At 46.9% G+C, this 23,622-nt stretch overlaps 1 protein-coding gene across 1 annotated transcript in view; it reads right to left on the reverse strand.

Annotated features, from left to right (window-relative positions):
• Positions 1–23,622, reverse strand: part of LOC123723785 (FERM domain-containing protein 6) — a 29,674-nt gene that overhangs the window by 2,433 nt on the left and 3,619 nt on the right. Inside the window, exons 2-13 of the mRNA XM_082978513.1 lie at positions 18,615–18,837; positions 18,285–18,375; positions 14,349–14,428; positions 11,286–11,362; positions 10,992–11,070; positions 10,767–10,883; positions 9,189–9,344; positions 8,088–8,153; positions 6,262–6,330; positions 4,918–5,092; positions 4,337–4,645; positions 2,061–2,195 (exon numbers count right to left, since the gene is read on the reverse strand). Coding sequence (XP_082834639.1) covers positions 2,061–2,195; positions 4,337–4,645; positions 4,918–5,092; positions 6,262–6,330; positions 8,088–8,153; positions 9,189–9,344; positions 10,767–10,883; positions 10,992–11,070; positions 11,286–11,362; positions 14,349–14,428; positions 18,285–18,375; positions 18,615–18,695 — 1,435 coding nt within the window. The 5' untranslated portion in view covers positions 18,696–18,837. The remainder of the gene's footprint in view (positions 1–2,060; positions 2,196–4,336; positions 4,646–4,917; positions 5,093–6,261; positions 6,331–8,087; positions 8,154–9,188; positions 9,345–10,766; positions 10,884–10,991; positions 11,071–11,285; positions 11,363–14,348; positions 14,429–18,284; positions 18,376–18,614; positions 18,838–23,622) is intronic.

Below are 23,622 nucleotides of genomic sequence, written 5' to 3' on the forward strand. Positions count from 1 at the left end.
CCTCTCTCTCCAGATGAAATCTCGCGTCTTGTGACGGCCGGCCGCCCAACAACCTGCCCACTTGACCCTATCCCCTCCTCTCTTCTCCAGACCATTTCCGGAGACCTTCTCACCTCGCTCATCAACTCATCCTTGACCGCTGGCTACGTCCCTTCCGTCTTCAAGAGAGCGAGAGTTGCACCCCTTCTGAAAAAACCTACACTCCATCCCTCCGATGTCAACAACTACAGACCAGTATCCCTTCTTTCTTTTCTCTCCAAAACTCTTGAACGTGCCGTCCTTGGCCAGCTCTCCTGCTATCTCTCTCAGAATGACCTTCTTGATCCTAATCAGTCAGGTTTCAAGACTGGGCATTCAACTGAGACTGCTCTTCTCTGTGTCACGGAGGCTCTCCGCACTGCTAAAGCTAACTCTCTCTCCTCTGCTCTCATCCTTCTAGACCTATCTGCTGCCTTTGATACTGTGAACCATCAGATCCTCCTCTCCACCCTCTCCGAGTTGGGCATCTCCGGCGCGGCCCACGCTTGGATTGCGTCCTACCTGACAGGTCGCTCCTACCAGGTGGCGTGGCGAGAATCTGTCTCCGCACCATGCGCTCTCACCACTGGTGTCCCCCAGGGCTCTGTTCTAGGCCCTCTCCTATTCTCGCTATACACCAAGTCACTTGGCTCTGTCATATCCTCACATGGTCTCTCCTATCATTGCTATGCAGACGACACACAATTAATCTTCTCCTTTCCCCCTTCTGATAACCGGGCGGCGAATCGCATCTCTGCATGTCTGTCAGACATATCAGTGTGGATGACGGATCACCACCTCAAGCTGAACTCGGCAAGACGGAGCTGCTCTTCCTCCCGGGGAAGGACTGCCCGTTCCATGATCTCGCCATCACGTTTGACAACTCCCTTGTGTCCTCCTCCCAGAGTGCTAAGAACCTTGGCGTGATCCTGGACAACACCCTGTCGTTCTCCACTAACATCAAGGTGGTGACCCGATCCTGTAGGTTCATGCTCTACAACATTCGCAGAGTACGACCCTGCCTCACACAGGAAGCGGCGCAGGTCCTAATCCAGGCACTTGTCATCTCCCGTCTGGATTACTGCAACTCACTGTTGGCTGGGCTCCCTGCCTGTGCCATTAAACCCCTACAACTTATCCAGAACGCCACAGCCCGTCTGGTGTTCAAGTTCTCTCACGTCACCCCGCTCCTCCGCTCTCTCCACTGGCTTCCAGTTGAAGCTCGCATCCGCTACAAGACCATGGTGATTGCCTACGGAGCTGTGAAGGGAACGGCACCTCCATACCTTCAGGCTCTGATCAGGCCCTACACCCAAACAAGGGCACTGCGTTCATCCACCTCTGGCCTGCTCGCCTCCCTACCTCTGAGGAAGCACAGTTCCCGCTCAGCCCATTCAAAACTGTTCGCTGCTCTGGCACCCCAATGGTGGAACAAGCTCCCTCACGACGCCAGGACAGCGGAGTCAATCACCACCTTCCGGAGACACCTGAAACCCCACCTCTTTAAGGAATACCTAGGATAGGATAAAGTAATCCTTCTAACCCCCCCCCCCCCCCCTTAAAAGATTTAGATGCACTATTGTAAAGTGGTTGTTCCACTGGATATCATAAGGTGAATGCACCAATTTGTAAGTCGCTCTGGATAAGAGCGTCTACTAAATGACTTAAATGTAATGTAATGTAAAGGAATGCAAGAATCTGAAATAATATATAATTCCCAGGCCACTAGGTGGCATATGAGACTCAATTGTAATGTTCTTTATGAACAAAATCTCATCTCTGCCAAAGTCTCTGCACAACTAGTTAAACTAGTAGCAGTAGTTCTTCCTACAGGTACAGGTAGAGATAGAGATAGAGATATATATATATAACAAATGCAAGTTTTGGTAGTACGTTATTCAAAACAATTCTCTAATGTCCTATATGTTGTCAGTTGTTAAAATACTTACAATATAATGTGATAAGAACTCATATAGCTTACAACCTCACTCACCTTCAGAATGAGTCTCTGAGGTGAGCACGGGACAATCAACCTCACTCACCTTCACAATGAGTCTCTGAGGTGAGCACGGGACAATCAACTGACACGCCCTCAATCAGCTCAGCCAATCTCAGCATTTCCTCTGGGTCGTCCACGGAAACCTCTCCTGGACTGTCCACACTGGCCTGCTGGGTCTCTGGAGAGGAGAAGCAGAATACTTAGTGGAATTACTACTTTTGAATGAACGATCGATGTGTCCAGTAGTATTCCACTTAGAATGACGCGATATACACAACAGGTGATATCAATAAAGGATCATAGCTTTCACTGTGATTCACCTGGTCAGTCTATGTGATGGAAAGAGTATTCAGAACAGAGGAATGAATCCATAAATAAAACTGTCTTTGTTCTAACAACCACACTAACATACATGTAGAATTAAGCAAAGTAGTTGGCAAGCATTGTAAGTGGTATTCTAGTGTGGATATTGGAACGCAGCCACAGTTAACTGAACATGGAGTATTTACTCTAAACCGCAGGTATGTGTGTGTGTGTGTGTGTGTGTGTGTGTGTGTGTGTGTGTGTGTGTGTGTGTGTGTGTTACTTGAGTAACAGGGCAGCACACCATAAACAGGTCATTCTGTGGGCTGTGGGAGGATGGGAGTAAAACATCTTTGCATAATCTTTATCTTTAAAACCTTTGTGAAGATAAGACAGATGAATGCCAGTAACATACTTCCAGAACACTGAATTCCTGAACACTGACAAATCATGTTGTTGCTGTTGCTCCACTTTTGATGACTCAAAGTAACATGGCAGATTTTCTACACCCATCTTTATGCTGAGTGATTGACTAGTAGGGTATCCAATCAAAAACACTTAATTGTGTAGATAATCTTCTGAGAAAACCAATGGTTCTAACCTCATGTCTCCATCATAATCCGTTCCAAACTTATTGGAGTTTTTACCCTTGTAGGATGGTCAAGATCAGGGCGACTAAATCAATGGAGGCCAGAGAAGAAAACGTGGTCATAAATCAGGAGAATAGCATCGTGTCAGAATTAAGACCCACTGACAGGCGCACCGGTGAACTCTACAGACAGGCGCACCGCTGAACTCTACAGACAGGCGCACCGCTGAACTCTACAAACAGGCGCACCGCTGAACTCTACAGACAGGCGCACCGCTGAACTCTACAGACAGGCGCACCGCTGAACTCTACAGACAGGCGCACCGCTGAACTTGTCATCTTTCTTCTCAAATCCAGAGGACATAAAACAATAGAGGTAAGATAGATATCGATTTTGAGACATGACATGTAGTATTTTCGTATTTTACTATACACTGTTCATATTAAATGTTAAGTTCCTGTTCTTTTTGAAAGATTGATCAGAAAAACAAGAGTATCTCTGAAATGTCAAAGGAACATTTATTTCAACTCATGATGTTAATTGTGCTTTGACCGGCAGAAATAACATTGCAGACAACCACCACAACAGAAAGCTGCACCGCTCTTTCAGAGCTCAGGCTTATTGTTGGATGTATTAGGTTACGGAATCCAACATGTTGGGTATACTGTTAATAATATGAATGATACGTTAGAGAAAGGAATCCAACATGTTGGGTATACTGTTAATAATATGAATGATACATTAGAGAAAGGAATCCAACATGTTGGGTATACTGTTAATAATATGAACGATACATTAGAGAAAGGAATCCAACATGTTGGGTATACTGTTAATAATATGAACGATACATTAGAGAAAGGAATCCAACATGTTGGGTATACTGTTAATAATATGAATGATACATTAGAGAAAGGAATCCAACATGTTGGGTATACTGTTAATAATATGAATGATACATTAGAGAAAGGAATCCAACATGTTGGGTATACTGTTAATAATATGAATGATACATTAGAGAAAGGAATCCAACATGTTGGGTATACTGTTAATAATATGAACGATACAGAAAGACCCCACTGAACCATTCAGAACACAAAGAATCATATTTGTCGTGGTCAAATGTATTTCATAACACAAGGAAGTTAAATTTCATCACAAAAGCTTGTTTTCACCCACTCCGGGTAGAGTGGATGGACACCATACATTGCATAGGAGTGAGACCGCCTGACCTAAGACAATGGATCAAGCTGCATCAGATACACACTATCAGACTGCCACTGTCTGTCTGTCTGTCTGTCTGTCTGTCTGTCTGTCTGTCTGTCTGTCTGTCTGTCTGTCTGTCTGTCTGTCTGTCTGTCTGTCTGTCTGTCTGTCTGTCACACACACACACGCTTCGACTGATACCTTAAACTCTAACCTCTCTCACCTTCTTCCTGCCACTCCTCTTCATCAGTGCGTGCTTTGCTGCCCGTGTCCACGCCCGAAGTGTGAGAACTCCCGTGACTCGCCGCCGAACTGAAACACTTCTCCATCCTCTTCCTCAGCCCAGTCTCCTCCTCCATGGACGCCATCTCCATGGAGATGGTGCTGTGTTGCCGTGTCGCATCACGATCTGCCTCGATGCCCGAGCTGGAGGTAGAGTGTCGGGACAGGCCGGGACTGCCCCCCTCGCTGCCCCCTGGAGGGTCTAGATCCAGGTCATCACTGATGTACGACTCCCTGTAGCGCTTCTTCTCTGGAGGGGGACAGAGAGGGGAGGGGGACAGAGAGGGGAGGGTGTTCAAATTAAGCCATTCATTCACAGAGGAGAGGAAAACAGAGGGGAGGAGAATAGAGGAGAGAATAGAGGAGGTGAAGAGAGGAGAAACACTGTGGAAATTTGGCTTCAAACAGATTAAAATGTAAATGCAATCAAGAACATTAGTTATCGTGTTACTCCATAGATAACCATTAGACCTCATCTCTAATCACATGACCCTCCCCTCCTCTCCCTCTCCCCCCACTCACCCTCGCTGTCCTCCAGCTGTCGGAGGTGTTTGAGGGCAGGCTGGAGACTGAGGTAGAGTCGGTGGCTGTTGCTGAGGTGCAGGAGGAGGTGGCGCGAGCGGAACGGAGACCCAGTGTAGTAGACCAGCTTCCTGGCCGACGGCAGACCATCTGGCTGGATCTCAAATTTCTTCCCCTGAAGGAACAGGAGAAGGGAGGGCAACATGATGACATCATTATTTATTGATTTGACCAGGTAGATTGAGTAAGAACACTAGGCGGCAGGTAGCCTAGCGGTTAAGAGCAGGCAGCCTCGCGGTTAAGAGCAGGTAGCCTAGCGGTTAAGAGCAGGTAGCCTAGCGGTTAAGAGCAGGTCGCCTCGCGGTTAAGAGCAGGCAGCCTCGCGGTTAAGAGCAGGCAGCCTCGCGGTTAAGAGCAGGCAGCCTAGCGGTTAAGAGCAGGCAGCCTCGCGGTTAAGAGCAGGCAGCCTAGCGGTTAAGAGCAGGTTGCCTAGCGGTTAAGAGCAGGTCGCCTCGCGGTTAAGAGCAGGCAGCCTCGCGGCTAAGAGCAGGCAGCCTAGCGGTTAAGAGCAGGCAGCCTCGCGGTTAAGAGCAGGCAGCCTCACGGTTAAGAGCAGGCAGCCTCGCGGTTAAGAGCAGGCAGCCTCGCGGTTAAGAGCAGGCAGCCTCGCGGCTAAGAGCAGGCAGCCTAGCGGTTAAGAGCAGGTAGCCTCGCGGTTAAGAGCAGGTAGCGTAGCGGTTAAGAGCAGGCAGCCTAGCGGTTAAGAGCAGGCAGCCTAGCGGTTAAGAGCAGGCAGCCTAGCGGTTAAGAGCAGGCAGCCTCGCGGTTAAGAGCAGGTAGCCTAGCGGTTAAGAGCAGGTAGCCTAGCGGTTAAGAGCAGGTAGCCTAGCGGTTAAGAGCAGGTAGCCTCGCGGTTAAGAGCAGGTAGCCTCGCGGTTAAGAGCATTGGGCCAGTGACTGAAAGGTTGCTGGTTCGAATCCCCAAGCTGACTAAGTGAAAAATCTGTCTGTGCCCTTGAGCAAGGGACTTAACCTTAATTGCTCATGTAAGTTGCTCTGGATAAGAGTGTCTACTAAATGATTAAAATGTCAATGTAAAATGTAACCCTGAGGACAGGAGGACATGGTGGAATCCTACACAGCTCAGTGTAATTAAAACCCTCATTAAATAATCATTCTAATACCACTTCATTTAAAAGACAATGGGAAGATAAGAGCATGGCGTTAGTAAGGCCAAGGCTGTGGGTTCAATTCCCACCAGGATCACATACACCTCCACTAACAATGCATGCACTCACTGTACAGGAAGTCACTTTACATATGTTAATATAAAGTGGAGGGTACCAGGAAGGTGAGTCGTCCCACGTTGGACCAGGGGAAATCATAGAGAAGCTGGCGGATGTTGTCCGCCTCCTGAGGAAATGACACACACATTACAAAGACAAAAGACATTGGTTACGCTTCCATTGAAGGGTTTATTAGTAGCTTATATGGACAGTGAATCATTAGTTCATATGTAGTAAATCATTAATAAACAGTTTTAAAGTATGAACCAAACTCATTTGGTCAAAATCATCTTTTTGGTGTTTTGCCAAATAGTGAGCTTCTGTGGTGTCAAAGGGCTGGTCTTCGTGAGCATTTTGAGAGATTCATACTTTATTCACAAGTCCAGATTGTATCATGTAAAAGGTTTTAAAGAAAACATTACAGGTTTGGCTTGACAGGAAGATGTACAATCCAACATGTGTTTCTCTCCTTTTTCAGTGGACCATCTGGACCTTGTTTAGACCAAGAGACCTGATAGGTCCTCACAGTCTCTCACCTCACCTCACCACACCACCTCACCTCACACCACCTCACCTCACTTCACTTCACCTCACCTCACACACCATTTCACCTCACAACCTCACACACCACACAACCTCACCTCACACACCATCTCACCCCACACCACTTCACCTCACACCACCTCACAATCTCACCTCACACACCACACAACCTCACCTCACACACCACACAACCTCACCTCACACACCACACCTCACACACCATCTCACCCCACACCACCTCACCCACCATTTCACCACACAACCTCACCTCACACACCACCTCACACACCACACCACCACCTCACACCTCACCTCACACCACCTCACCCCATTTCACCTCACAACCTCACACCCTCACACCACCTCACCATTTCACCTCACAACCTCACACCACCTCACCTCACAACCTCACACCACCTCACCTCACACAACCTCACCTCACACACCATTTCACCTCACACCACCATCTCACCCCACACACCATTTCACCTCACACCACACAACCTCACCTCACACACACACCACCTCACACACACCACACCATCTCACACACACCACACCACCTCACACACCACCTCACCCAACCTCACACACCACCTCACCCAACCTCACCTCACCCAACCTCACCTCACCCAACCTCACCTCACCCAACCTCACCTCACCCAACCTCACCTCACCCAACCTCACCTCACCCAACCTCACACACCACACGACACCACCTCATCTCACATACCACATCACACGTCACACCACAGTCTACTGGGTATGTAATCACCTCAACCCCCCTAAATCACTACAGACCCCAGACCCCTAACTAATCCTCCCAGAGTGTGTGTGTGTGTGTGTGTGTGTGTGTGTGTGTGTGTGTGTGTGTGTGTGTGTGTGTGTGTGTGTGTGTGTAATCCTCACAGATGGCCTCTGACGGACAAATCAAAAGGCTGAGGTGGGATGGCCCCCAGCCCATGGTTTTGTCATAAATGGCACCCTATTCCCTACATAGTGCACTACTACCTATAACGCTCTGGTCAAAAGTAGTGCACTATATAGGGAATAGGGTGTCATTTGGACTCAGCCCATGCAATGTTTTACTGCTGTTTCTGGATAACCTACACATTCCTGATGTAGAGGGCATAGTAAGAGGAGGAGGCAGATTCACTCTGACACACACATGGACAGATGGTACACATATCCTCAAACACAGCAACATTAACCCCCCCCCACACACACACACACACACACACACACACACACACACACACACACACACACACACACGTAGACAGATGGGACACATATCCTCAAACACAGAAACATTAAACCCCCCCCCCCACACACACACACCTGATAAAGCTGCATTCCTCTGAGGGTCAGCCCCAGCAGAGCTGTGCCTCTCTCTTCTTTCTTGTCCTGAGAGACAGAAGGATTGAAGAAGGAGAATGAAGGATGAGGTGTCAGTCAAGCATCTGAGCCCCCCCAAGATAACAAGATAACAGGCAATCCCACAGCCATATTAGCCCCAACCCACAGCCATATTAGCCCCAACCCACAGCCATATTAGCCCCAACCCACAGCCATATTACCCCTCCCCACAGCCATATAACCCCTCCCCACAGCCATATAACCCCTCCCCACAGCCATATAACCCCTCCCCACAGCCATATAACCCCTCCCCACAGCCATATAACCCCAACCCACAGCCATATAACCCCAACCCACAGCCATATAACCCCAACCCACAGCCATATAACCCCAACCCACAGCCATATAACCCCAACCCACAGCCATATAACCCCAACCCACAGCCATATAACCCCAACCCACTCCTCCACTGGGAACATTTGATGAACCCCAAATGTCACCCTACTCCCTATTTAGTGCCCTCCTTTTAAACAGGACCCATACAGCTCTGGTCTAAAGTAGTGCACTATACAGGGAATAGGGTACCATTTGGGAGGTAGACATTGGGCTGGACTCGGAAAACACAGACGCAAATGGATGTACTGTATCAGCCTCTGTTAACTAATACACTCATACCACCCCCCCAAATAGGCCAACTGGATACATTTGTCTAAGAGTAACAATTCAAATATCTCTGTTTAAACGTCTGTCTGCAGTGGCTCTGTCCCATACACGTTGAAACTCCATGAAAACTATTTCAGTGATCGTTTGTGTACGTGTAGTGTTTTATGCTTTGGGCTATTGGCTAATTTTGAAAACACACGATAACTTTTGCTTGCTTCAGCCTAATAAATGTGGGCTGTGGACATGGATTATCCAGTACAGCAAGAAGAGGATTTACCTCCCTCCTGAGTCTGGTTCCTCTCTAGGCATCTTCCTTTTAGGGAACTTTTCCTGGCCACTGAGCTCCTGTCTCTGAATGGTCTTTGGGGTCTTAAGACATTTGAATGATTGCTTCACTCTACTATGAGATCTCTGACTGACCTTCTGTAGCCTGTAGAAGGTGACGGGGACGTCCTCGAGACGACAGGCCTCTTTGATGAAGTGGAGTACCGCATCACGTGGCGTCATGCCAAACAGCTCCTTGTGTACCTTGGGACCGTGACAGAGCAGGTAGTCCACCCCACGCTTCGCCACAATCTGAAGATGGAGAGTTAACAACACACATTGGTTAAATATTACTGTAGAACAGAGGTCTACAACCTTTTCTATCGTGAGAGCTACTTAAAAAAAATGAGAATAACGTTGCGAGCTACTCTTTTTTCTAGCTTTCAAATAGGCACATTCTTCTCCTCTCCTCTACCCTGCAACTCTTCCCAGGGTCCGTGGTGTGCAAGAGATGTGTTTTCTGCCAATATACCTAGTAAAATAATGGTTCATATAATTATATTTAGTATTTTCTACAATTTGGAATTTATTTAATATTTTCTAGAATTTCCCGTTTTAGAAGAAAGTTCTTTGTTCTGGCCTTTTTGAGCCTGTAATCGAACCCAAAAATGCTGATGCTCCAGATACTCAACTAGTCTAAAGGCCAGTTTTATTGCTTCTTTAAATCAGCACAACAGTTTTCAGCTGTACAAACATAAATGCAAAATGTTTTTCTAATGATCAATTAGCCTTTTAAAATTATAAACTTGGATTAGCTAACACAACGTGCCATTGGAACACAGGAGTGATGGTTGCTGATAATGGGCCTCTGCACGACTATGTAGATATTCCATAAAAAATGTGCCGTTTACAGCCACAATAGTCATTTACAACATTAACGATGTCTACACTGTATTTCTGATCAATTTGATGTTATTTTAAAATGGACCAAAAAAATAGCTTTTCTTTTAAAAACAGGGACATTTTTAAGTGACCCCAAACTTTTGAAAGCTAGTGTAGATCTGTCAGGTAAGCCTACAAGACAGTTATCATTAGCATCTCTTACTGGCTACATACTGAGTTTTCACCAAACAGACAGACAGGGGCAATATTGCTGGAAATTAATTGGCAGATATTGTGTTACGTTTGGTTTTTCAAACCAATAGTATCTAACCAGGGATGGGATCATGTCAAAGTGGCTTTGATTGGATAGTAGCCAGGAGCTTTATGTTTACGACAGTTTGCATGGAACACGTGAAAAAATACATTACTTTTAGAATTGATTGGCGAGCTACTCATAGGTGGGCTGCAAGCTACTGGCAGCTCGCCATCAGCGGTGGAGAAAGTATCCAATTGTCATACTTAGTAAAAGTAAAGATAGCCTAATAGAAAATGACTCAAGTAAAAGTCTTTGGTTTTAAATACAATTAAGTATAAAAAGTAAATTATACGAATCATTTCAAATTCCTTAAATTAAGCAAACCAGACCTAACTGACTTTAAGACAGAGAGACAGAGAGACAGAGAGACAGATTTTCTTGAGAGAAAGAGAGAAAGACAGAGAGAGACAGAGAAACCACATTCAGACAATATCACTGTAGAACCATTTACTGAGAATGGCAGTGGCCACATGTAAGAAGATGTATGGTATCTCAACACGTAGACTTCCCCAGGCCCCACACACTCTCACACTTACCCAGGGAGGGAAGTACTCTTTGGGCTGGAAGTAGCGGGTGCCTCCCTGGTTCTTCCCAGGTAGGGGATGATCCTCCAGGTCAGCTTGTAGAGCATACCCAGCCAGCTGGAAGTACACCTGGAAAATGGGATTTCATTGTGTTATTGTGTAATTTTGAATGTTTGTGATTGTCATACGATGAAGAAATCTAAAATAAAATGTTTGAAAGAAAGAACACAAGTACACCTCCTCCTGCTGACGACACTCAGAACGCAACACCCTCTCCCTCAGGTCAGAGAAGTACAGACGCCTCGCCTTCCGCTCACTGGGGGAGAGGTAGAGAGAGGCAGGGCCACTAGATTTAATAACAACGGAGTTGTAGGAGGTAAAGGGGGTTAATGAGATACAGAGCTGGGTATATTAAATCCACATTTTTGGAGGGAGACCTTGAGTGCATTGTTGTTGGCTTCCAGCAGTGGGTCTGAAGGATGATGGTATGTTTAGAGTATTAGGAAATAAGCATGTTGTTTGGAGCCTCACCAGATGAGCCTGCCGTTCTCCACATAGTACTGCACCTTGAGGCAGAGCACCAGGGGGAGGGATCGCTTCTGTAACCCCTGAGGAAACAACACAACCATGGTGAAATACCCCACAACCAGGGTGAAACACCCCACCCCACATCCAGGGTGAAACACCCCACCCCACAACCATGGTGAAACACCCCACCCCACAACCAGGGTGAAACACCCCACCCCACATCCAGGGTGAAACACCCCACCCCACAACCATGGTGAAACACCCCACCCCACATCCAGGGTGAAACACCCCACCCCACAACCAGGGTGAAACACCCCACCCCACAACCAGGGTGAAACACCCCACCCCACATCCATGGTGAAACACCCCACCCCACATCCATGGTGAAACACCCCACCCCACATCCATGGTGAAACACCCCACCCCACAACCAGGGTGAAACACCCCACCCCACATCCATGGTGAAACACCCCACCCCACATCCATGGTGAAACACCCCACCCCACAACCAGGGTGAAACACCCCACCCCACATCCAGGGTGAAACACCCCACCCCACAACCATGGTGAAACACCCCACCCCACAACCAGGGTGAAATACCCCACCCCACATCCAGGGTGAAACACCCCACCCCACATCCATGGTGAAACACCCCACAACCATGGTGAAACACCCCACCCCACATCCATGGTGAAACACCCCACCCCACAACCAGGGTGAAATACCCCACCCCACATCCAGGGTGAAACACCCCACCCCACATCCATGGTGAAATACCCCACCCCACAACCATGGTGAAACACCACACCCCACATCCATGGTGAAACACCCCACCCCACAACCATGGTGAAACACCACACCCCACAACCATGGTGAAACACCACACCCCACATCCATGGTGAAACACCCCACCCCACAACCAGGGTGAAATACCCCACCCCACAACCAGGGTGAAACACCCCACCCCACATCCATGGTGAAATACCCCACCCCACAACCATGGTGAAACACCACACCCCACATCCATGGTGAAACACCCCACCCCACAACCAGGGTGAAATACCCCACCCCACAACCAGGGTGAAATACCCCACCCCACATCCATGGTGAAACACCCCACATCCATGGTGAAACACCCCACCCCACAACCAGGGTGAAATACCCCACCCCACAACCAGGGTGAAATACCCCACCCCACATCCATGGTGAAACACCCCACAACCATGGTGAAACACCCCACCCCACAACCAGGGTGAAATACCCCACCCCACAACCAGGGTGAAATACCCCACCCCACATCCATGGTGAAACACCCCACAACCAGGGTGAAACACCCCACAACCAGGGTGAAACACCCCACAACCATGGTGAAACACCCCACCCCACAACCATGGTGAAATACCCCACCCCACAACCAGGGTGAAACACCCCACCCCACAACCAGGGTGAAACACCCCACCCCACATCCATGGTGAAATACCCCACCCCACAACCATGGTGAAACACCCCACCCCACAACCAGGGTGAAATACCCCACCCCACATCCATGGTGAAACACCCCACAACCATGGTGAAACACCCCACCCCACAACCAGGGTGAAATACCCCACCCCACAACCAGGGTGAAATACCCCACCCCACATCCATGGTGAAATACCCCACCCCACATCCATGGTGAAACACCACACCCCACATCCATGGTGAAACACCACACCCCACATCCATGGTGAAACACCACACCCCACAACCAGGGTGAAATACCCCACCCCACATCCATGGTGAAACACCCCACCCCACAACCAGGGTGAAATACCCCACCCCACAACCAGGGTGAAATACCCCACCCCACAACCATGGTGAAACACCCCACCCCACAACCATGGTGAAACACCCCACCCCACAACCATGGTGAAACACCCCACCCCACAACCATGGTGAAACACCCCACCCCACAACCAGGGTGAAATACCCCACCCCACAACCAGGGTGAAACACCCCACCCCACAACCATGGTGAAACACCCCACCCCACAACCAGGGTGAAACACCACACCCCACAACCAGGGTGAAACACCCCACCCCACAACCAGGGTGAAACACCACACCCCACAACCAGGGTGAAACACCACACCCCACAACCATGGTGAAACACCACACCCCACAACCATGGTGAAACACCCCACCCCACAACCAGGGTGAAACACCACACCCCACAACCATGGTGAAACACCCCACCCCACAACCAGGGTGAAACACCACACCCCACAACCATGGTGAAACACCACACCCCCACCCACAACCATGGTGAAACACCCCACCCCACAACCATGGTGAAACACCCCACCCCACAACCATGGTGAAACACCCCACCCCACAACCAGGGTGAAACACCCCACCCCACATCCATGGTGAAACACCCCACCCCACAACCATGGTGAAACACCCCACCCCACAACCAGGGTGAAACACCACACCCCACAACCAGGGTGAAACACCACACCCCACAACCATGGTGAAACACCACACCCCACAACCATGGTGAAACACCACACCCCCACCCACAACCATGGTGAAACACCCCACCCCACAACCATGGTGAAACACCCCACCCCACAACCATGGTGAAACACCCCACCCCACAACCAGGGTGAAACACCCCACCCCACATCCATGGTGAAACACCCCACCCCACAACCAGGGTGAAACACCACACCCCACAACCAGGGTGAAACACCACACCCCACAACCATGGTGAAACACCACACCCCCACCCCCACCATGGTGAAACAACAAAACCACGGTGAAACACAACACAGTGATGCAAGTGCTGGACACCTTTATAATAGAAGTCGGGACACAACAACCATGGGTGAACGAATGGGCCTGGTAATACAATGTAAAGGCATAGCATGAACTATTTGTCATGTTAAGAACAATACACAGCTAGATACTATGTAGAGCAGTGGGCTGCAGTGAGCTGCTGGGTTAACCAGGGTGTGTTCTGATACATGCCAAAAACCATCCATGTTAGAATACATCAATAAGTAAATTATTGGAGCCCTCTTACCTTCCCTGAATCTTGCTTCCATTCCTTAGGGAAATACTTGGTCAGCTTATCTTCCATGTCCAGAAAGATGTGCTCATTGTCTGAGGTAAAACAGGAAACAGGACACCCTCAGTCAAATAAAATAATAATTAACTCATGCGTAAAATCTTCCTAACAATGACATTAATTAGAGTAAAGAAAAGAAAAAAACCACTTGTTCTTCCATTGGTGTGGTCAATGCAACCAGCAGACAAACGACACAACTGTTGTGTTGACAGCTATGCTAATGCTAATACGCCTGTTGACAGCTATGCTAAAGCTAATATGCCTGTTTGCTTACAGGCTCTGCTAACATACCGGCTCAGGAAGAAAGTAACACTATTGACTGTTGGCTTGCTAGGCCTGCAGAGTAAACTGGACTACAAAAACCAAGGACATTTATGAAACGCTTATGTACTTCTTATGAAAGCGTTATGTATCCTTACGAATGTGTTATGAAGTACTTTATGTACCCTTCAAATCGAGTGGTAATAATGAATCATCTTGTATGTTTAATCCTCATTCTAATAGCTCTTTGTTCTTAAGGAATACAAACAAAACAAAATAATTAAGTTTATCTCCTTTCATCACAAATGATCTCATTGTCTTTTCTTTCAACAGTTGGACTGATAAGATGGTTGCAGCTGTGAGGAAAGTGATAAGGGGGGGGGGGGACTGTATCAATGTGTTAGATACAAATCACCAGTCAACTATCCACTGGGGTTTGTACCATCCCGTCTCTGGTACATCCCTGCTCCAACCTAACATTTTCCACTGGGGTTATAACATCCTGTCTCTGGTACACCCCTGCTCCAACCTAACATGTTCCACTGGGGTTATAACATCTTGTCTCTGGTACATCCCTGCTCCAACCTAACATGTTCCACTGGGGTTATAACATCCTGTCTCTGGTACACCCCTGCTCCAACCTAACATGTTCCACTGGGGTTATAACATCCTGTCTCTGGTACATCCCTGCTCCAACCTAACATGTTCCACTGGGGTTATAACATCCTGTCTCTGGTACATCCCTGCTCCAACCTAACATGTTCCACTGGGGTTATAACATCCTGTCTCTGGTACATCCCTGCTCCAACCTAACATGTTCCACTGGGGTTATAACATCCTGTCTCTGGTACATCCCTGCTCCAACCTAACATGTTCCACTGGGGTTATAACATCCTGTCTCTGGTACATCCCTGCTCCAACCTAACATGTTCCACTGGGGTTATAACATCCTGTCTCTGGTACATCCCTGCTCCAACCTAACATGTTCCACTGGGGTTATAACATCCTGTCTCTGGTACATCCCTGCTCCAACCTAACATGTTCCACTGGGGTTATAACATCCTGTCTCTGGTACATCCCTGCTCCAACCTAACATGTTCCACTGGGGTTATAACATCCTGTCTCTGGTACACCCCTGCTCCAACCTAACATGTTCCACTGGGGTTATAACATCCTGTCTCTGGTACATCCCTGCTCCAACCTAACATGTTCCACTGGGGTTATAACATCCTGTCTCTGGTACATCCCTGCTCCAACCTAACATGTTCCACTGGGGTTATAACATCCTGTCTCTGGTACATCCCTGCTCCAACCTAACATGTTCCACTGGGGTTATAACATCCTGTCTCTGGTACATCCCTGCTCCAACCTAACATGTTCCACTGGGGTTATAACATCCTGTCTCTGGTACATCCCTGCTCCAACCTAACATGTTCCACTGGGGTTATAACATCCTGTCTCTGGTACATCCCTGCTCCAACCTAACATGTTCCACTGGGGTTATAACATCCTGTCTCTGGTACATCCCTGCTCCAACCTAACATGTTCCACTGGGGTTATAACATCCTGTCTCTGGTCCATCCCTGCTCCAACCTAACATGTTCCACTGGGGTTATAACATCCTGTCTCTGGTACATCCCTGCTCCAACCTAACATGTTCCACTGGGGTTATAACATCCTGTCTCTGGTACATCCCTGCTCCAACCTAACATGTTCCACTGGGGTTATAACATCCTGTCTCTGGTACATCCCTGCTCCAACCTAACATGTTCCACTGGGGTTATAACATCCTGTCTCTGGTACACCCCTGCTCCAACCTAACATGTTCCATTACATCCATCTTATTCACCTCTGTCTTCACCTCATCCATAATGCCTTTATTTTTTTATACGATAAGTATTTTATTTCTGGCTCATCTCTTTCTGACCTCACCACATTCACCAGGCAGGCCACATGACTCACTCACTCCTCCATCCATCTCTCTTTTCATTAAAATCACTCTCTCATTCTCTGACTCAGTTTCTTTCACCTCTGCTCTCCTCCCTTTCACTCGTTTTGTTTTAACGAGACTCCCTGGCCAGTCACCACTCCTCCCCCCTACCTCTTCTTCACCCGCCCTTATCCTCCCTTTATCTCCATCTATCTATCCCTTCCTCCCATCCATCTATCTATCTATCCCTCCCTCCATCTATCCCTTCCATCTATCTCTCCCTCCATCTATCCCTTCATCCCTCCCTCCAGTGAAGAGGTGGAATGCAGGGCCACATTCCTGGCTTAATGAAGTTAATATTGTTGGAATCCCGGGCAGACCCAGACCAGAGAGGTGGAAGGCCCCCCCACACCACCGCAGGCATGCAGGCACTCACACAAAAACAAAAGAGCTCTTGTTCAAGAGGTGAGCCACACAAGATTACCAAGACATTTCAACATGGCAGAACAAAGAGAGAAAGACAGAGAACAGGAAGGAGAGTGAGAAAGAAAGAGACTGACAAAACATTTGAATTGAGCTTGACCAAAGGTTGAAGAAGATTAGACATCTAAGTCTCGGTAATGCAGAAACACACAACAACATTCCCTTCTGATCATATTCTGCCGTTACCCCGTTTCTGGAAACTAACCCAGTTGTTTAGTTCTATTATGTAAACAGACTGCTAGTAGAAGGACTCAAGGACTCGAGGACTGGGGTGTGTGTGACTGGGGTGTTTGTGACTGGGGTGTTTGTGACTGGGGTGTTTGTGACTGGGGTGTGTACTACAGTGTGTGTGTGTAATGTGTGTATGCGTGTGTACTACAGTATAGCGCGTGTGTGTGTGTACTACAGTGTGTGTGTAATGTATGTGTGTGTATACTACAGTGTGCGTACTACAGTGTGCATGTGTGTGTGTACTACAGTGTCCGTGTGTGTGTGTGTGTGTGCGCGTGGGTACTACAGTGTCCGTGTGTGTGTGTACTACAGTGTGTGTGTGTGTGTGTGTGTGTGTGTGTGTGTGTGTGTGTGTGTGTGTGTGTACTACAGTGTCCGTGTGTACTACAGTGTAGTGCGTGTGTACTACAGTGTGCGTGTGTACTACTGTGTGTGTGAGTGTGTGTGTTCTACAGTTAGTGTGTGTGTTCTACAGTGAGTGTGTGTGTTCTACAGTGAGTGTGTGTGTAGTACAGTAGTGTGTGTGTATGTACTACAGTAGTGTATGTACTACAGTGTGTGTGTACATACTGGATTATGAATACAGTGAGCATGACATCAGCTCGTTGAAGTCTACTGTAACTATGTAATCAGAATATAATGTGACCCTCTGAATGTCTGTTGTCTAATGCAGCAGAAACATTTATATCAGGTTCAAAGACTCTGGAGTGGATTGGTGGGTGGGTGGGCAGGGTAAGGGGTGGGTAGGCAGGGTAAGGGGTGGGTAGGCAGGGTAAGGGGTGGGCGGTTGGGCAGGGTAGGTCTCAGAGGCCTGGGTCCACATTCATAAAGCGTCTCAGGAGGAGTGCTGATCTAGGATCAGGTCCCCCCCCGTCCATTTAATCTCATTTACTATGATGGATAATGTAAACTGATCTCAGAAAATCAGTCCTACTACGAGACACTTTCTGAATATGTGTCCTGGGTTAGGGCTGGTTTGGCCTTACCCTTCACCACTGTCAGGCCAAAGAAGTGCAGCTCTTTTATTCCAAGGAGCTCAGACACCTGACTGAACACATCCTGCCCTGTGGACTTGACCTGAGAGGAGAGAGAAGACTGTTATAAACAAGGTGATTGTAACAGGCTGACAGTTTTAGAAACAGAAAAACACACGTACAACTCCATACATTTTATAGTACGGGACTATAAATACTCTTGATACATTACTGGCCCAGGACTGAAACCTTCCATTGAAAAGCCGTCCATTGAAACCCCCCTGGCTGACTCATGGAATACCTACAGAATCAACAGGAGGAGTCATAATGGGACGTGCTCACCCCCACAGTGATGTCCAGCTGTTCTTTATTAGGGAGCAGAACACACAGGGTTCTCTCCTGCTTGGTGGTGGAGACAGACATGGTGTCTGCAATAAGTATCCTCTCCTGTCACTCCTTCAGTTTAGACCCTCTTCAGTCTCTGTCTCTCTTCTCTCCAACGATCTCCCCACTCCTTCACTTCTTCTTCCTGGTTAGGGGGAATGTGTCGTTCATTTTCTGCTGTCTAAAAAAACAGAGAGACAGAGAGTCGTGTTTGAGCCATAAAAGCTTTAAAGACGTTGTAGATGTAACACCAGGCATAACATGGCAATAACAGAGAATATCATGGTTATAACAATGAATAGCATGGTTATAACAGTGAATAGCATGGTTATAAACATTAAACATTGGACACAGAGTAGCGCTGAAGAAAACAGATGTATAGATTTCCTTTTTCAACAGGATCACATTTTGGGCTCCTGAGTGACACAGTGCACTAAGGCACTGCATCTCAGTGCTAGAAGAGTCTCTACAGACCCTGGTTCGATTCCAGGCTGTATCACAACCGGCCGTGATTGGGATTCCCATAGGCCGGCACACAACTGGCCCAGCGTTGTCCGGGTTAGGGTTGGCCGGGGTAGGCCGTCATTGTAAATAAGAATTTGTTCTTAACTGACTTGCCTAGTTAAATAAAGGTTATATAAACATCAGTCTAACCACAAAGGTCACTTGTATTTCCATCTACTTTGTTGTTGATATTTTGGGGGATTGACTCAAAAAGGTATTCACTCAATCAGCCTAAAAGAAAAGGCCAATCCGCTATCCAGAGGAGAATAAACAGCATGGTGAGACTGGTGCATTCCTCCTCCATCACCATTATCTGGTCAAGTCCACACGGCTGGTGCCTGCACTCTGGTGCCTGCACTCTGGTGTAGAGGTCGACCGATTAATCGGAATGGCCGATTTAATTAGGGCCGATTTCAAGTTTTCATAACAATCGGTATTTTTGGCCACCGATTTGCCTATATATATGTATATATATAACACTTTAGACTGCTCTATATTTTTTCACACCTTTATTTAACTAGGCAAGTCAGTTAAGAACAAATTCTTATTTACAATGACGCCCGGGGGTTGACGGCCTAGAAACGGGGGTTAACTGCCTTGTTCAGGGGGGGATTTGTTTTTGCAACCTTCGGTTACCAGTCCAACGCTCTAACCACCTGCCTTACATTGCACTCCACAAGGATTAACAGGCTGACTACCTGTAACGCGAGGGCAGCCAGAAGCAAAGGTAAGTTGCTAGCTAGCATTAGACTTATAAAAAACGATCAATCTTAACATAATCACTAGTTAACTACACATGGTTGATGATATTACTAGTTTATCTAGCCTGTCCTGCGTTGCATATAATCGATGCGGTGCCTGTTAATTTTCATTGAATCACAGCCTACTTCGACAAACGGGTGATGATATAACAAGCGCATTTGCGAAAAAAGTACTGCCGTTGCACCAATGTACCTAACCATAAACATCAATGCCTAACAGGAATATTTAGACTTAGCCACCCGTTAGATAAAATACGGAACTGAAAGAAAAAAACTTTTGTTTTCGAGATGATAGTTTCCGGATTCGACCATATTAATGACCTAAGGCTCGTATTTCTGTGTGTTTATTATATTATAATTATGTCTATGATTTGATAGAGCAGTCTGACTGAGCGGTGGTAGGCAGCAGCAGGCTCGTAAGCATTCATTCAAACAGCCCTTAGCTGTGCTTCAAGCATTGCGCTGTTTATGACTTCAACCTGGGTGGGTATAATTTGTGGAACGTTCCAACAGGAATCTATTCCAAAAACGTTGTAAATAACAAGGTTTCCAAAAAACAATGCATACAAAGTTGTATAGCGGCAGAATAAGATACCGGGTAGGGACTATTTCATTGCGTTTTTCACTCATCACATTTATTCCGAAAAATGTCTGTCCTCACATGTCTGTTTGCCTATGGACAAACATTAAGAATAAGCTACGTGGTGAGTTGATGCCTATTCGGCAGCTAGTTAGCTAGGTTTGTATGCGTTGCTACTTTGTATGCTTTGTTGGTTGGCAACCTTTTACTTTACGTTTTTTGGAACAGATTCCTGTTGGAATGTTCCACAAATTATACCCACCCCTTCAAGCCTATCAACTCCCAAGATTAGGCTGGTGTAAACGATGTGAAACGGCTAGCTAGTTAGCCGGGTGCACACTAATAGCGTTTCAAACGTCACTCGCTCTGAGACTTGGAGTAGTTTTCCCCCTTGCTCTGCATGGGTAACGCTGCTTCGAGGGTGGCTGTTGTCGATGTGTTCCTGGTTCGAGCCCAGGTAGGAGCGAGGAGAGGGACGGAAGCTATACAGTTACACTGGCAATACTAAAGTGCTTATAAGAACATCCAATAGTCAAAGGTATATGAAATACAAATCGTATAGAGAGAAATAGTCCTATAATTCCTATAATAACTACAACCTAAAACTTCTTACCTGGGAATATTGAAGACTCATGTTAAAAGGAACCACTAGCTTTCATATGTTCTCATGTTCTGAGCAAGGAACTTAAATGTTAGCTTTCTTACATGGCACATATTGCACTTTTACTTTCTTCTCCAACACTTTATTTTGCATTATTTAAACCAAATTGAACATGTTTCATTATTTATTTGAGGCTAAATTGATTTTATTGATGTATTATATTAAGTTAAAATAAAAGTGTTCATTCAGTATTGTTGCAATTGTCATTATTACAAAAAACGGGCGATTAATCGGTATTGGGGTTTTTGGGCCTCCAATAATCGGTATCGGCGTTGAAAAATCATAAATCGGTCGGCCTGCACTCTGGTGCCTGCTCTCTGGTGCCTGCCTGAAGGAGCTATCAACTGGAACGGGCCTCAAGAGATAAGAGTCTTGGTGCCTGGAGCCGGTTGTGTAGTTAAAGCAGCCGGTTGTGTAGTTAAAGCAGCCGGTTGTGTGGTTAAAGCAGCCGGTTGTGTGGTTAAAGCAGCCGGTTGTGTAGTTAAAGCAGCCGGTTGTCTGGTTAAAGCAGCCGGTTGTCTGGTTAAAGCAGCCGGTTGTCTGGTTAAAGCAGCCGGTTGTCTGGTTAAAGCAGCCGGTTGTGTAGTTAAAGCAGCCAGTTGTGTAGTTAAAGCAGCCGGTTGTGTAGTTAAAGCAGCCGGTTGTGTAGTTAAAGCAGCCGGTTGTGTAGTTAAAGCAGCCGGCCTCAGCAGCTGGTTGGATGCCTAGGCCTACGTCATACTATCAAATCCCAGTCCCACCGTTCTTCTTTAGCCTATACTAAACCATATCTACAGCCCCTCAATCTGCCTCCCATGTCAATCCCTTTTGATACACACACACAAATACGAAAGGAGTGAAAATTCCCATGTGAAACCACACAGGGCCTTTCCTCCCCAGGTCTGGCCCAGGACTCTGCAGGGCTCACATCATTCATCTGATTAATTGACTTGGAGAGATCAGGCTCTTTGTTAATCAGCGGTGGATTGTACCAGTCAGGGATTTGGGTCGGTTGGGGGCAGAGGGGCAACCCCAAAACACGGCCTTCCCACTGATAATGTTCTGTTGCCAAGCTGCTCGAGGGAAGGCAAATGAAATCTGAAAACATTTTAAAGCTGTTCACCGAAAACAAGTGGCTAGTGGCTACTAAACTAACAATCCAAAAAACAACAACTTCCTCTGTGATCCTAAAAGGGCAAGCCTCTGCTGTGGTCTGTTCTGTTCAAACATGATGAAACACGTTACCCACCTCCTGCATTTAGAAAAGTGGCTTGATGTTAAACCCACACCTTTCATGACATGATTCAACATGTTTTTTAAAAAGTGCATCACACCTGTTATGATATTCGCTCTGTTATTATTCCCCCTAACTGACACTCGCCCATGGGGACATGAGATTTTGATCAGACTTCAAGTAGTATTGGTTCCATTCTGCCAGTCTAATGTATTTAAAAGAAAACACATGAGGTACTTTACTAAGTGTGTGTTTACGTCCTCCAAGGAGGAGGAACAATAAAATCAGTCCTTTATAAACGTTATTGCACTTACTCACATCCAAGAATTAAAGTCCAATCTGAAGGGGCATGTGTGTGTGTGTGTGTGTGTGTGTGTGTGTGTGTGTGTGTGTGTGTGTGTAAGAGATAACTCCTGAGAGGTACTCTGGACAGCATGTTCAAACAAAGTCTCACACCTGCCACTCAGAAGAACAGCAAACAATTCAGCAGCAAAGCAAAACCTGAAAAGCCAGCCTTGTTCTGAGACATTTGACTGTGAAGTCATACTATCCCCCAGGGCCCAGGCACAACTCTGATTAAAACCTCTCTACGGTCCTAGACTATACAGGAACCTGTGTTCAGGAACCTGTGTTCAGGAACCTGTGTTCAGGCCACTACTGTGTGAACATCCCTTGTTTGGAACTTGTGATTTTTTTGTTGTTGCCATTTTGCTTCTAGTTGTTTTTGAATAATCATGTACTGCCTACCTCACAGTAGGCAAAACCTTTTCAAAGGTCAGTTGTCATCTCTCTGTAAAACCCTGATGAAGGCCAAAACATTGGTGTGAGAAGCATTCAGTTGTGTGGAGCATCCAAGTATTCAAGAGAATGCTGTGTCTCAACCGGTGACGGGCACAACAAACACCTAAGACAATGTCAGATGGGGCTACAACACAGGTGAAAACGAGACATCTGAGATGATCTAAAATCACATAACCACATTTTTTTTAAAGAAATAATCAAATAGTTTGACAACCCTCCCTGTTTGTAAGCTTTGAAATGATATCAAACAAACGTTTATCTTTTTCATTGTAGAAGACATGGATGTCTCATGGTAGGGCAGGGTATGCAAAATGGGTCACGTTTGAGCACCTCTATATCCTAAATGTTTCCGGCACTTTCTGACCACTTCTACCACGGGCAAACCTGTTTGGAAGGATTTGTTCAAATCTAAAGGAGTGTAGTCAAAAAGTGAGTGAATTCACATG

The sequence above is a fragment of the Salmo salar genome, chromosome 01, assembly GCF_965601325.2.
Source record: "Salmo salar chromosome 01, fSalSal1, whole genome shotgun sequence".
In the NCBI taxonomy this organism is placed as follows: domain Eukaryota; kingdom Metazoa; phylum Chordata; class Actinopteri; order Salmoniformes; family Salmonidae; genus Salmo; species Salmo salar.